Source organism: Lytechinus variegatus, chromosome 6 (genome assembly GCF_018143015.1).
Source record: "Lytechinus variegatus isolate NC3 chromosome 6, Lvar_3.0, whole genome shotgun sequence".
NCBI classification, from domain to species: Eukaryota; Metazoa; Echinodermata; class Echinoidea; order Temnopleuroida; family Toxopneustidae; genus Lytechinus; species Lytechinus variegatus.
This window is the reverse complement of record NC_054745.1, coordinates 32539689-32556201: the sequence shown is the minus strand read 5'-3', so window position 1 is coordinate 32556201 and position 16513 is coordinate 32539689. Positions and strand designations below refer to the sequence as shown.

General features: G+C 35.9%; 1 protein-coding gene across 1 annotated transcript in view; it reads left to right on the top strand.

The window, feature by feature from the left end:
* The window catches only part of LOC121417388 (transient receptor potential cation channel subfamily A member 1 homolog), a 102756-nt gene extending 86553 nt beyond the window's left edge, over positions 1-16203 (top strand). The window contains exons 20-25 of the mRNA XM_041611078.1: positions 4490-4598; positions 6176-6267; positions 7319-7531; positions 12219-12287; positions 13755-13940; positions 15614-16203. Of these exons, the coding sequence (XP_041467012.1) occupies positions 4490-4598; positions 6176-6267; positions 7319-7531; positions 12219-12287; positions 13755-13940; positions 15614-15817 (873 nt within the window). The 3' untranslated portion in view covers positions 15818-16203. The remainder of the gene's footprint in view (positions 1-4489; positions 4599-6175; positions 6268-7318; positions 7532-12218; positions 12288-13754; positions 13941-15613) is intronic.
* The last annotated feature ends 310 nt before the right edge of the window (positions 16204-16513 follow it).

Sequence of the window (16513 nt, the reverse complement as noted above, 5' to 3'; positions counted from 1 at the left end):
TCAGATCAAATATTAAGTGTACTTGTCTCTTGGGATTCTAAACTTTGATCGACAATGTCATCTTGGCCGATGTTCTGTGTGTTATTCCATCTACATAATTTAGCTTTATGTCCAAGTTTATGACAGTTAAAGCATTCCATTTCTTGACCGAAGCGGCAATTTTCTTCCTTATGGTTTCTTTCACCGCAGAAGTAGCACCCAGAGTATTCGCCATTATGTTGCATAGAGCGTTGTGTGCGTTGCCATGGTTCGGTGGATCGCTTGTCAAACTCAGGTGGGCGCGACACATTAGGCAACGGTGGTGTCCTAGAACGCATCCGATCGTTACTGGACAGAGGGTTTCCGATCGCAGCAATATCAGTGTAATTAGGTTGACGAATGGTAGTAGTATTTGAGATAGGATTAGAAGTAGAAGTTTTAACATAGGTGCTTTTCAGTGGTACTGTTATATCTGAAGATGAGATTCCATTGACATGCTGAGACAGATTTCCGGCAAATACAGAAGCACCTCTCGCATTTAGATTCACTCCATCGATACTTAAATGATTTGACTCATCAATATTCTCGTTGTTGATGTAATTCCAACCATTATTTTCAGCTACCTTAAGTACAAGACTATTTGCAAGGTTAACGTTTTCCATACTTTCACGTTGATTTAGCCTTCTATTTATGATAGAGCTGATGGTAATTGTGGTAACCGTTGGGCATTTCGCAAGTATTTGTGAACCCAAAGATTCTACCTTCGTTGCAATGCACATAGCGTCGTTGATAGGAATGTTATTACCACCAATAATGAGGATTACTTCTTTTACATTATGATTTTTAGCAAGGGATTCTGTTGGATCAAAAAGGTCATTAATCTTAGCTCAACTAATAGTTTTACAGATGACCTTTATGGAACTGGACATGTTTGATGGTTTGATTGGTTTTAGCATTGGGTCACCGATAATTAGTGTGTTGGCTTTCATTCTCTCCTTGTTTTCTTCGATGTGCTTTAATCGTAGACATTCCTTCTGATGCTTTTTTCTGTAGTCAGATAGTTGATCTGATTGGGACCTTGTAGATCATCTCCATTGTCCTCTAAGAGTGAATGAAAGGGGTTATTGACATCTTCACTGGGTACATAGGTAGGAGATTTGATGGGATCTTGATTTTGATTGTCTTTATCAGCGTCGTCGGAGATGTTGTTCATACGATCATTGTCAAGAGATGAATGAGCAGATAATAATGAGTCAATACATGATCGTTTCTATTTCGACTTACTTCTATACCCCAAAACAATGTTGCAATAAGATAAGTGGGATAAGATGAATGAATTGTAAAGCATAAATAATGATTTTTTTGAGATGGAATATTTCAATCTATTTAAGATCTCAATCCCTCTGGATGTCAACGTACAAATATTGCGAATGTGACTGTGTGCGAATGTGACTGTTCCAAGTCAACTTTGAATCAATCAAAACACCTAAAAATGTGGTTTCTTGTTTTTCAGTGATGGGGACATCATCTATAAAAAATTTTGTTAAGAAACTTGTGTTTAATCTGAATGTGTTGAAACTACATAAAATTTGTTTAGCTTATATTTAAAGAGAGCTTATTAGCTCTAAACCACATTGATAATGTCTTCGATTCTAAATTAAGTGTTGGAACAAGTATATTTAAGTCTTTGTGTGAATAGAATACATTTGTATCATCTGCAAATAAAACAAAGGTTAATTTTCTAAATGCATTCACAATGTCATTCATCTATATCAAAAATAACAAGGGATCCAAAATAGATCCATGTGGTACTGCACATTTCAAAGTGCAAATAATAGATGATTTATAGGAATTCGACATATTCACGTGCTGTAAATTGTAACCTATTCATAAAAACAGAACTAATGATAATGTCGTCTGAGTGCAATTAAGATTTTTGCAATACATCTGAAAAATAATCAATGAATGGTTTGATTTAAAATGGGAGGAAATAAAGAGAAAAATGCATAGAAAGCAGAGTTGACGAAATGTGTAATGTATCGGAGACGCAATTATATGAGATCCCTATCATGCAGGAATTTATGTTTAAAATAGGGCAATTAAAAATGGACCCTGTACCAAATGAGGAATTTTGACTCTGAAATCGTTACAAATCATTTGTCTAATTTAGGTACAGAATTCTGGACATCTCTTACAGACAATATCTATCGAGGGATAACTCATGTACATTAAAACGAAGGAATGTGAATTATAGATTTCTTACTTTTGATGTCTTTTTTGTGTAGTTCCTAATCACGCCTAGTATAGTGGATCGAAGAAGACTTCCAATCGAATTCACTGATTCTCAAGTCGCGAATTGAATTTACTCATCGTTGTATATTTTCCATTCTCGCTCATTTTTTCCCCTTAAACTTGAGAATGACATCAGTGCCTAGTACAAATATCTTCGTATAGACATGTTGTTTTCCTTGCGAAGGCGATATGCGATACTAGCTAATTTCCCACGATGGAATTTCATGCTCGGTGGTAGGTCGGTCCTCACAGAGATCCTCCTTCGCGTTGATCCGCCGGATGCACCTTGACTTGTCGTTAGATCGTCGCCATCAGTCGCGTTTTTGTTGCGTGCTATGTAAGTGTCGAGAATGCGCTGGCGATCCCTCATGATAGCGAATTTAGCGATAATGGGCTCCGGTCCTCGGTCGCGTGCTGGTGATCCATCGGTGTTTCGCGCTCTCCGTGGAAGTCGATGAGCGTTGATGATCATGATACCCGCAGCTTCTTCTCTAGATAGGCCCAAATCCTCGTTTCTCGTAGACATTTTCTTCCCTTGTTTGCTCCACTCCATAGAATAGCAGGTTGCCCTTACGTTGATAGATTTCCACCATCAGAATTTTTCTCCAACGCTGCCACCTCAGCTTTTTGCTCGTTTCGTAGCATAGGGATTACGTGTTGCTCGATATTCAAGGCACGGTCACTAGTATCTTTCAGTGATGTTTCAATATCTGAAATTTTGATATGGATGGCGTCAATTTTCTTGCAGAGAACATTAGACAATTTCATGACTTCTGCTTTAAGTTCATTGTGGGTGGTTTGGTCGGGCGGGGCAGTATGCGGAGCTGGTGCATGTGGATTCTGCGGTTGCTTCGCTCGTGTATCATACGGCATGCTGAAGCTGAAATTCAAGCTCGTTGGTAGAACTTAATTTGAAGAAATACAGTAAAATTTCACACAAAAACAGTTAGTACTTCTGTCTTGTTGATAAATGAGATAATTGAGTGTATATCCATAAAGTTAATCCAGATAAGGCAGAGATTAGAGTGTGAAATTAATAGTAATTTGCACCAGCCCTGAGCTGTCAGAAAAAGCGTGTTTACAGAACGGCGTCCATGTAGCTTTTTATGAAGACATATGGCCATGGGGTCGAGTTCAAACCGGTCAGTACTTGTTTATTATTAGACAGCTGGCTATGGCATGAAGTGTAATATGGTCAGAACTTCATTTCTAAGACCTATGGCTATGGGGTCCTTTTTATACATGTCAGTATCTCATTCTTAAAACGTATGGCTATTGGGTCAAGTTCTAATACGTCAGTACTTCATTTTTAAGACATATGGCGATGGGATCAAGTTTATAAAACTGATCAGAACTTCTTTCTTAAAGCCTGCTATTGGTAAAGGGGCAAGAATATGGATCTAACATTAAAATCTTACAAATATGAAGTGGCCAATATTTTTTCCAAATGGTGAAGTTAAAAATTTTGATTGCTTTGTATATGGTGCCCTCTCCTGTATTTGTATTCATATTTCTTTAAACGGGGGTTCTTTGAGCTCTCATTTTACAAATTCAGCAGTTGGATATCAGAAACCACAGACAACAATTGAATAATTTTTATATTAAAAGGAAGATAAGAAACCATGCAGATATTCTACTCTGATCGGGCACCGAACCAAGAGGATTTTTAATGTTAAAATTTCAGTTTAAAAGTGATTTGCTTATCCTTATTCAAAATGGGAAAGGTCGAGAGAAAGGTTTCTCATGAGCTACTTGCTTATTACAGGGTTCCTAGCCCATCAGGTAAATCAAGGAAAATTATTTTACTTTTTTCGCGTCAGGGAAAAATCAGGGAATTTGATATAGAATACCTCATATCAGGGGAAAATGCCTTAAATGAGCGAAAAATCAGTGAATATTGATTAGCCCAAAAGTCAAAAGCACGGTAGTCAGTCAGACCCTATTACACTTTGTTGCATAATTATCAAAACATCATCCGTTGAATGACTGGTAATGGTGGTACTAATTACTTTTAAATGATTGTTTTTATACTGACAGTTCATGTAATTCAGTGCAACAACTTAAATAATTATCAGGGAATTTCTAAACTTCATCAGGGAAAGAAATCAGGGAATTTTGTTTTCTTAAAAAGCTGGGAATCCTGTTATTTAGCGAAATTTGCTGCTTCACAACTCGTGTATATCAGCCTAATTGCTTTATTTATTTTCCTTTTTTTCAGGATTGGCAATGGCAGCTGGGTGCATTCGCAGTGTTTCTGACCTGGTTCAATTTTATCATTTTCCTGCAGACCACCCCATTGGTTGGTTTATATATCTTCATGTTCCTCGGTAAGGTGTTTTTCTCTTCAAATTACCAATTAGTATTTAATTTATTGTATTTTGCAACATTTTTCATAACAGAAATCTCAACAAGAAAATACTTATCTAGAATTTGACGTAAAGATGATGAACAAATCATTTTTCTATATAAATCATCAAATGTATCATACATTAACAATTTAAGTGGCATTTTATGTTACACAAGAAATAGGATGGTGGCAAGGGTCATTACAAAAGCAAAGCTTGAAAGCGTGACAGCCCTGGAAAAAGCATGTTACACCCCAGTGAGCAAAGTGGTGTAGAATGGATACAATTTGCTGTTATGTATCAGTTTTGTAACCGTTTCGTAAACCCTATGGATGAATCTCCGAGGTTTATCACAATTCTTGATGGATCTTTCAATGGTCTTCGTGGTCCATGTGAGTTCCAAACTTTTTGAAACGCTTCAAAACAGTCTTTCAGGAAAATTATATTTTGGTGGTGTTTCAGTAGTCTTTCTATGAACTTTCGAAGTTCTTACTAGTCTTTCCACGATCTTTCGACAATCTCTAAAGATTTTTGCGGAGATTACTGTAAAACTCATGGGAGATCATTGAAAGATCATTGAAAGACCAGGCAAAATCCATGGAAAGAATTCTGAAAGATCAATTGTTGGATAAAAGTTCTCTAAAAGTCCAATAGTCAAGAAGTATCAAATAATCTTTCTGAGTTCTTTGAGGGGTCTTTCTGAACCATTCCACAGAGATGACAAATTTCAGTGATCTTGAAGACTGCTGTAGGACCTTGCCAATTTTGGGTCTTTTGAATGTCATTCAAAGGTCTCCCCTCTGTGGAATGGGGGCATAAGACAAGAAGTATCAATAAGTACTTCATAGTTCTCTGATGGGTTCTTCGGAGCCATTCCACAGAGATGACAAATTTCAGTGATCTTGGAGACTGCTGTAAGAGCTTGCCAATTTTCGGTCCTTCAGAGGTATCCTATCTGTGGAATTGGGCCATACATGAGTTTGTCCTGGGGCCTGTTTCATAATACCTGTGATAATAACAAATTTGCAATAACAGTTCAAAGCTACTGAAATCCTTTAATCTGACTGGCTCGTAGTAAATTTGTTATATTAATTGTGCGTTTGTTATTCTAACAAGACTTTATAAAATCGGTCCCTGAATTGGACTGTTGAATAGTGGAATGAAACATACCTGCAGTAACTATTATGAATTTAGAGGAAAGATTATGATATTTTTAGAAACCAATTTGAGCTCTTCTTTTTCATGATAACCTTGCTGTACAGCCCTTTTGGGTATAATCCTAATTATAATGATAAATGCAATTTATTAGGCACTAAATGTATATCCTTCTCGTTAGAAATGCTCAAGGTGCACAAGTGAAAGGGGAGCAAACAACATAACAGAGGGACACAGAAAACATTGAGAAAAGGAGTCAAATAGGTATTAAGTCATTAGTTTAATCTTAAATCTTTAGACACACTTGCTAATACAGGTCTCTCGTGGGAGGGAATTCCGTAGCGAGGGCCCCGCATAGATGAATGTCCCTTATATGCCTTTTTGTTTCTTCTGCCACTAAACAGAGGTTCTATCAACCATTCTGAAGTTCATCTCTGTGGTTGGTATTTTCATCTTTGCCTTTGCTGTTGTTTTCTGCATTCTTCTCTTGAACCAGGTAAATATTTATGAAAACCCCTTTTTTTAGAAGGTTGCACATGCACGTTGATTTTAGCTTGACGGATTTACCTCAAGCATGTGCTACGAAAAAATGAACAATTTCGGCAGGAGTAAACGTCCTTCCTTCTGCCAACATGAATGGAAATTGGTGAATAATAATAACAGTTACATTTATATAGTGCTTATTACACTTTGTTTTATATGCTTTTCGTTGCAATTATTATTACCCCGGTCATCTGATCCTGGCATGCTTCACACAATGGATGATTTCAAGTTCAGAGTTGACCTTTTAGTGTTGGTGTTATTATGGCTCAGTGGATAAGTCTCCGGACTTTGAACCACAAGGTCTGAGATTCGTATCCCAATTCAACACTCGCATCACTTGGCAAGGCATTTATTTGCCACTCCCTACCCTGGTGTAGTAAAATAGTAGAAAGAAATCCATCGAATGCTCAATCGCCGTATAAAAGTAGTCATGCTAAACCAGCCCAAGATAATAGTATGCAGCACTTGTATTAAGCGCTACATAAATGTTGCATATTATTATTATGAAAGTTAAATACCCGTTGTGGTAATGATATCTAAATGAGTTTGAACAGAATACAATAAAATTACCACCCAAGTATTTGAATGTATGAATAAAAAATATGTGCAATTGGCTCTGGGAGAAAATATGTAATTGCTGAGATATGAGCAAAATAAGCACAGAATTCCATAAAACGTTGGGTATTTTTCCAAGCAATATTTATAAACCGTCCCACATGTGCTTTTCTGTGTTAGTCATCTTCATAATTATCCGTTTTGAGCTGAGATTTCATGATTCCACAAAGATATAGTTAATTTCAATTACCAGAACTAGATCTATGACAGTATCGAGGTAATAAGCCTCAATTTTAAAAGCTTTCTCATTAAAAAATTGTTTGCTGCAATTATTTTCTTTACTCTCAAGCTCTATGTAAATACTGCATATTATTGATTTTATGATTATTATTATCATTATTATTAACTTGATTGAATTGTATATTAATTTTCAATAATACATTTGCCAGGATGCTTTCCACACAATGGGGAACTCCATAGCCATAATACTGAGTATGGCTACAGGAGAGCTCAACTTTGACACGGTCTTTCATTCCCTGGACTACCTGTACCAGCCTGTGGCTTCCATCGACTTTACAAACATAGTCTTCTACCCAGCCTCTACACACATCATCTTTTTCTTATTTATTATCTTCATGCCCATACTCGTCACGAACCTGCTGGTAAGAAGTCTAACTCTTGATATCACGTTTATCACAATTTAACTTGGAATAGCCACATTCGTTATAATAGCACACTTGTTGCCAGAGGTATTGGCATACTATTCAAACTGAAATATTGTCTTTCCCAAAGATCACTATTTATGTTGTACAATTCTTTTATTTTGCCACATATATCATATTGCAACATATTGTGGGGTAATAGCAACAAAACGAAAAAAGACTCAATTCTCCACCTCCAAAAGAAAGCTCTGCGCATTTGTTCCCACTCGCAATTCTTAGCACATACTGATCCTATTTTTCGGAACCTTAAAACATTAAAAATTCACGAATTCATACTTTCCAAACTGCAATTTTCATGTACAAGTTCTCAACTAAATATATACCTACACCCTTTCAAGATATTTTTGTTTACAACAGCAACATTCATTCATATCCTACACGCCACTCATCCAACATCCACCTTACAAACCCGATAACAATATCAGCACACAAAACGATCAGACATCACGGCCCAGACATCTGGAATGATTCGCCCAATGATATTAAACTCACTGCATCTTTCTTTTCTTTTAAAGCTTCATTAAAAAATATCTTTATCGAAGTATTCTTAAGTATCACACCTGCACGTTCACCCACTTGCACACACACGCACACTTCGTTTCTTTATTTTTCTTCTTTCTCCTTTTCTGATGATTTGTGACGTAAGATTTTCTTCCAGACCTATAGAATATAATTGGTTTCCATGTAGCCTCTTCTCCCTTTTGGCTGCTATTATTCAAGCATTTATTTTGCTTATATAGTTTGCTACTGCATTTGTTTTACCTACTTTGTCTTATCCTTAAATTATATTCATGTCTAAATTTTGTTATCCCACTGCTATAAATTTGTCACATTACAATGTACTTTAATGTCATACTGCTATTATGTTTATGTATTGTAAATTTATTTTGACTTTACAATAAATGCAGAAACTCCTGAAAAAAAGATATAGTAAATTTTGCGATGTTAGGCAAGCGAACAAATTTCACTGAATTCCATGGCCCGTATTCTGAAGTCAGGTTTAACTTAGACCATGGTCTTACATGTGCTAAAATCATGGGAAGCCAAGTGCCATTTTTTTTCTTAAGTTGTATGTTTTTTATGTTTACTGTGCTCTTTCCTGATTCATCAATGGTGAATATAGTCCAGGATAGGCCCCATAGGAAATTGACCAAACCTTGTTTTTTCATATATACAATATTTTTTATGGTTTCTTGTCAATTCGAGGGTGCTGATTACGAATCCGAATGATGCCACTCGTGTAACCTTGAGCATTTTCCGCAAATTAGCAAAATCCAATATGGCAGCCAAAATATGCAAATTAACCATAAAAATAAAAATTAACCAATAAAATTGCCCCACATTGGTTATAAAATGTATGTATTTGTGTTGCAGGAGCGAAATACATGTACTCTGAAAAAAAAACGATTTTTGACCAAAATCTTTTGTCTAGATATTTAAAATGGCCGCCATTGACCCCTGTATTCTATAAATTTCACAAAAGTGAGCACTAAATGCAAGTAATTGTGAGTTTTAGTGAAATAGTGGATGAAAGCATGATTACTAACGAAATGTATCATTTTTTATGTCATGTATGTTATGCATTTTGATATTAAAAAACCCTACTAATGCCCTGACAGTCTGATGTATGTATGTTAATGGGGACAAAATAAATTCACAAACGTGAGTACTGAAATGCATATTACTAGTATTAAGATAAGCAGTGGAATACTGGCTATAAACATAATTTTTAGCGAAATATAAATGCAATCTTTGAGATAAATGCTGTATTTTGACATTCAAAATGGCCACCACAGGCCCATTATACATAATGTCCAGCAATGCGATTGAAGAAATTAATTTTCACAAAAGTAAGAACTATAAAATGCATGTAATTGTGATCACCGAGTAAAATAATGTATGAAAACATATTTTCTAACGAAACATATCGTTTCTTTTGTCATGCATGAGATAAATGCTATATTGTGAAATTCAAAATGGCCCCCATAGGCCCTAACAGTATCATCTACAATGTAAATGGGGACATGTACACGTACTTTTCTAAGAATTTGGATTTACTTGACCATCAGTATGAAATCCATAAAATCCTATTGTATGATAAAACATTATTTGATTTTTATGAAATATAGCATTTCTTCTGCCATTTAAGAGATAGATATTGTATTTTGACATTCAAAATAGCTGATACAAGCCCTGACTGAATTACGTTACATGCGTGTAGTGATTCTACTTTTTAATAATATAGGGGAATGTAATTTTCTAAGAATTTGGATTTACTTGACCATCAGTATGAAATCCATAAATGCAAATGGGTGCATGTAATTTTCTAAGAATTATGATTTACTTGACCTTCAGTATGAAATCCATAAAATCCTGTTGTGTGATAAAACATTATTCAATAACGTGATTTTTATGAAACAGCATTTCTTCTGCCATTAAAGAGATAAATATTGCATTTTGACATTCAGAAAAGCTGATACAAGCCCTGACTGAATTATGTTACATGCGTATAGCGATTCTACTTTTTAATAATAATATAGGGTATTTATATTGCACACATATCCACCTTGTTAGGTGCTCAAGGCGCTCCTATATTAACCCGCTAAGCTAGGCGTTCATAGCGCACACAGCTTTTTAAGGAATTACTTCCTACCGGTACCCATTTACCTCACCTGGTATTTTACAAGAGTGAGATTCATAAAATGCATGTAACTGTGATGTATGAGTAAAAATATTGTCGTAAACATGATTTATGAATAAATACATCACATATTGGTCATGGAGTTTATAAATGCTGCACTTTGAAATTCAAATTGGCTGCCATAGGTCCTAAAAGTGTTAAGTACATTGTAAATTTGGGACATATAATTTTGACAGAATTTGGCTTTGCTTGACAGAAGTATTGCATATAATTGTGATGTAAGAGTGAAACATTGTCTAAAATCATGGTTCCTAACGAGGTATATCATATCTGGTGCATTTAAGGTGATAAATGCTGCATTCTGAAATGTAAAATGGCCGCCATGGGCCCTTATTGTATTATGTGCAATTTGAATGAGGACAGATAATTTTCACAAAAGGGCATATGGTGGCAATTTTGAATTTTGAAATATAACATTTATTTCCTAAATTTGAGATGATATGATATATTTCGTTAGTAATCATGTTTTCATCTCTACTGTTAGTTATTTTTACAACAATTGGCTATCCATACTTAAAGCACAACTTTAAACCTGAGTTTAAGTTAAACCCGACTTTTGAATACAGGCCTATGTTTTTTTTTTTTTTTCTTTTAGCCTCAACTGTATGTGTTTATCATTTTATAAATAGTGCCCCTTTTTTACTTACAAAGCGCACACACACTACTCCACGTTTAGGCCACTAATAAATAAATTTAACACCTCGGAATGATTAGCCTTAGTCCCTGCAATACATTGTCCTCTTAGCAAAATAGATGGGGTTTTATGGGTTTTTTTTTAAATATTATAAAGTTGCAAAAATTGAATTTCTAGATTATTAGTGAACTCGAAAAGCATATCCTTAGCTTTCAAATGGTATATAACTTTTCAAAGCTGATCAGCAATAACCGATATATTTGGTTGGTACTTGATTAAAGGTATTGTTTAACTTTGTTAGCAGCCGATTAAAAAAAAATCAAACCAAGATGAAACATGTGTACAAGTGCATGTATTAGAACTAATAAACCCTGAAACAACCATTATTGGGCATGAAAAGCTAAAACTACAAGGCAAACCCCAATTTTGTAAATAGGCGTCTTATAGAGACCTAAATAGTACACATAAGTGTATGGTATGAAATCAAGATGGTGTTTCCAGTCACTTTATATTTTAATTTTTGAAGCACTTAATAATCATTTTAGAACTCAATTTCTTCTGGGCATCATTTTTGTAACATATCACAGACACAGGTGACAAGTGTGACCTTCGAGCTCAGATTTTTTAAAAGTGAAACCAATGTTAACCAATCACTTTAAAAGAAGAAAAAAAAAATATCAGTGAGAGCTTCAAATAGCAAAGAAAACTGAAAAAAGTTCGAAGCTGGGCGTGGAAGCGCCGTGGTGTAGCGGTTCTGACTCTCGCCTTGTAATCAGAGGGTCGTGTGTTCGAATCCCACCATGGCCTAGCGCCCCTTGGCAAGGCGCCAATCCACACTTTGCCACTCTCACCCAGGTGCTAATTGTGTACCGGTAGGAAACAACCGTCATTGTGGTTGGTTTAGCAAGTTTGCGCCTAACAGGCTGCTTGGAATGCTATGAATCCAGCGACCGGGTAATAATAATTGTGAAGCGCTTTGAACAGTCGTAGATTGATAAAGCGCTATATAAATGTCCATTAATTATTATATTTATTATTATTATTACTCGAACGTTTGATGTACGCTTTGCAATCTTCCAAGAAGTCCAAATAATGGTGTCATAGAAACTGTTGTATCTTGTATTTTATTCAACTATGCAAGTTTGCAGAGGAATAATTACAGTTACTGTTTCAGATGAGCCCATTTTCTATTCAATGTTGATTTATGGTACGTGGTCGTATACTCCTTATTTTAAATTGAAAAGTTTGAAGTGGAATTATTATATATTCATAGTGTTTTCTTTATGTTTCAGACTGCTTTAGCTGTGTACGACGTTGAGATTATCCAGAAGAAGGCCAACATGTACAAACGCACGCTGGAGGTAAAAACATTTTTATTTTTATTTCATTTGACTCAGGTTTTTCTCCCGTGTATATCAAACCAGCAATCCTATTTTTAACTGGCCTTTTGCAGACAAACTTCAAAATGGGGGTGGGCTAGTTTTCTGTGCAAACCTTTATTCAAGAAAAGTGTTCTCAATATTCAGTTTTAAGTCTCTGATTGTTACTTATGCTCAGCATATTCATCTCGCTTAATGACAAGTTGTATTTGTGCTAGTTTTGTGTTATAAAGGCCCCTTTTTGGTGATAAAGTCAGTTCCCCTTTGGATCATGCACGTCAAAGGTCTGTTTGGTACAGTTGTCTATCAATCAGAAATTTAACTTCCAAAATATGGGGCAAAGAAGACTAATTCTGTTTAACAGGGGTAGTGTCGACAGAGTAGAGGGTGCACTAAGTATTTCTTTTCACATTTTTTAAAATTATGTTATTCAACATAAATGCTTGTATGTATATGTTTGGAACACAGCATTTGCTCCTCTGCTAATTTGTCTGAAGATTTAAGTTGAAGGATTTTGGTTTTGAATCCTGATGATTGGAATTAAAATGAAGGCCCTGTCACTCGCAGGTCGCCCGCATTGACAGTGTCTCGCACGCATCTCTCGCAGTTGCCGAGAGAAGTGCACGCAAGTCTAATTTGCACGCGGAAAAGTTTTGAACATGCTCAAAACTGTGTTGCTGGTGAGTAGCGGGCAATCATTTGCAACTCACCCGCAAGGCTTGCAAGGAAAAATGTGACAGGGCCTTTTTAATAAGTTAAAGGTCAAGTCCACCTCAGAAAAATGTTGATTTGAATCAATAGAGAAAAATCAGGCAAGCACAATGCTGAAAATTTCATCAAAATCGGATGTAAAATAAGAAAGTTATGACATTTCAAAGTTTCGATTATTTTCAACAAAATGGTTATATGAACGAGCCAGTTACATCCAAATGAGAGAGTCGATGATGTCACTCACTCACTATTTCTTTTGATTGTTATTGTTTGAATTATACAATATTTCAATTTTTACGAATTTGACGATTAGGACCTCCTTGCCTGAAACACAAAATGTTAAATTTCCACGTGTTCAGGGCAAAATAAAACTTTGTTTCACAGGACAATGACGAGAAAATTCGAATATTTCATGTAATAAAATACAAAAGAAAAAGTGGGTGAGTGATGTCATCCACTCTCTCATTCGGATGTAACTGGCTCGTTCATATAACTATTTTGCTGAAAATAAGCGAAACTTTAAAATGCCATAACTTTCTTATTTTACATCCGATTTTGATGAAATTCTCAGTGTTATGCTTGTTGAATTTTTCTCTTTTTATTCAAATCAAGTTTTGATTAGGATGGACTTAGGTAAGGTTTATAGATGTAAGTAAGGGATTGTTTGACCTCCATGTGTGGATATTTCATACGACCGTTTTTGATACCTTCGCCCATCATATTATCATCCCACTCTAGGCCAAAGGGATCCTGGATGTGCAGGACAACTCGGTGATCTTGCTTTGGAAGCACAGTGTCCTACGAGACGAGGTGAAGAGCATCCGAACTGAGATCTCACCCATGCACAAGCTGTACTACAAAGCCATTGGTTATAAAGAGATCCACGATCAGCTCGTCGCCTTCCTTGAAGAACTGGAGAAAACGGTGAAGCATTTTTTTCTCTCTTATGGGCAATTCCAGAAAATGTTCAACTTTTTTGTACATCCGATCCCCATTTTTTCTCAAGCATTACTTCACCGCATAAACTGACCAAGTCATGGTGCTTTGAGAACATTACAGCTTTTCAAAAGAACAAGAAAACAAAGACAAAAATTTCATGAAGGTCCCATGTATAGCGGGTCGGGCGGAAATATTTTATGGAATTGCCCTCATGCCATCCACCACCTTGGCCCGTTGCATATAAGTTTACTATTATAGGTAACTTTTTCAATTGAAAATTTGAGTCATGGAGTTCATCTTATCATATATACTACTAAATGGTGTTAAACCAAATAATGATAATGGTATGTTTATTTACCCAGGGGAGCCAATTCAGTTCTGAAAACTGTTCTCCCAGCTTGCGCTCCATTATTACTAACCCGGCTCTAGCTTGGCTACTTATAAGGGCTCAATCATTCAAGGAATTTCTTTTTACCGGATACCCATCCACCTCACCTGGGTTGAGTGCAGCGCAATATGGCTGAACTTCTTGCTGAAGGAATACATGCCATGACTAGGAATCGAACCCACGTCCCCTGTATTGAAAGACGAGAGTTATAACCACTAGTCCACGATGCCCCAACAATGGCTATTAGTCAAAATGGGTATATCCTTACTTGAAATTAGACAAAAGGGCAAATGGGCTAACTGACAATTAGACTAAATGGTTAGTAGACGTACTGGTTGTAGATAAACAAGGATAAGACCATGTGCAGTTAGAACAAATAAACAGTGGACAGAATGAGTGTAGACCAAGTGGCAAGTTATCATTAAACATGCTATTATTAAAGTATTGGTGGAAACCAAATGCCAATTTTACCATTACGCATTCCATCGTCATATTGTATCAATTGTAATGATAATGGTTTCTGTACTTATCCTTTGCCATTACAGGGAAGTGTAGAAAAGGAAAGTAGACAACATGGGTTTGGAACAAGTGGTAGTTTACCATTACACATACCATTATCATAGTAGACTAATTGGTGGAAACCAATTGCAACTTACCATTACCCATACCATTATCATATTGTATCGACTGTAATGATGATGGTTTCTGTAAATATTCTTTGCCATTACAGGGAAGTATACAAAAGGAAAGTAGACTTAATGGGTGTAGACTACGTGGCGGTTTACCATTACACATCCTATTATCATCATATGACAGGAATTGTTATGATTTTATACTTTGCCATACAGGGAATTGTACATGAAAGAAAGTGGCGAAAGCGGGTGTAAACCAAGTAGCATTTTACCATTACACATACCATTATAATAGTAGACCAATTGGTGAAAACCGAATGGCAATTTACCATTACACATACCATGGCCATGTTGTATCGATTGTAATTAATAATGGTTTCTGTAATCATCCTTCGCCATCAGAGGGAAACAGTTATAGATCAAGTGGGAGTTTACCATTACACATTCCATTATCATAGTAGACCAAGTGGCACTTTACACATACAGTACCATTATCATAAATAATACTGATTGAAAAATGATGCTTTGCCATTACAATTAAGTGTACAATTGATATTAGACCATTACACGTACCATTATCATCATGTTGTATCGATTGTAATGATAATGGTTTCTGTTATTATACTTTGCCATTTCAGGGAAGTGTGCAGTTCACAAAAACACCGGAGAAGAAGATCGAAGACATGGCCGAAAATATCAGCGATATAAGGAACAAACTGATAATGCTCTCCGAGAATGCAATAGACTGGAAGATAGAACAACTGGAGACCATGAACAGCATGCAGGAACTAAAGCATCAGATGCAGTCGCTTCAGGATAAGATAGATAGCAAGATAGAGTAAAAGGTGTCCACCCCTTGTCACAATAGAGTACTGAAATGATGAAATCAACATGACATCAACAATTTTTTGGGGGGAATTTTAGCATTTTCGATACCATATTTCAAAAGACCATGATGAAATACTTGTACAATGCAAATTTGGTGGTAATCGGTCTATGGGGTTTTAAATAAGACCTCATGAATACATATATGTAATTAGTCCCATTGAAGTCAATGTATTATTGGCGTGGTTCTAAATGTTAGGATTCAGGCCAATATTAATATATTGACTTCAATGGGGCTAATTACGTATTCATATCTAAGGCCCGCATGGACCGATTCCCACCAAATTTGGGTTGTAGAGGTACATTAATTTCATTATGCTTAACCGAACATTATATCAAAATAGTAAAATACCAAAAAATTAAAGTTGATGATGTCGCTTTTGGTACTCTATATCAATAATGCATGATCCTAAAAGGTATTAGTCAGATATGATTATCTCCGTGAGATATTTGCAGTGCTTGCGAGACCTTCACATTCAACGAATGCCTTTGATAATAATATGCACCCTTAACAAAGTGCATAATGCAATGTTTGTAAGTGCTACAAATTACATGTATATGTAATAATGTAAGGTCATGAAAAAGTATTGATCAGGTTATTATGTACGTGCATGATGGTGGTTCCCAAGTCTGCGCACCTAACAATTTCAGTT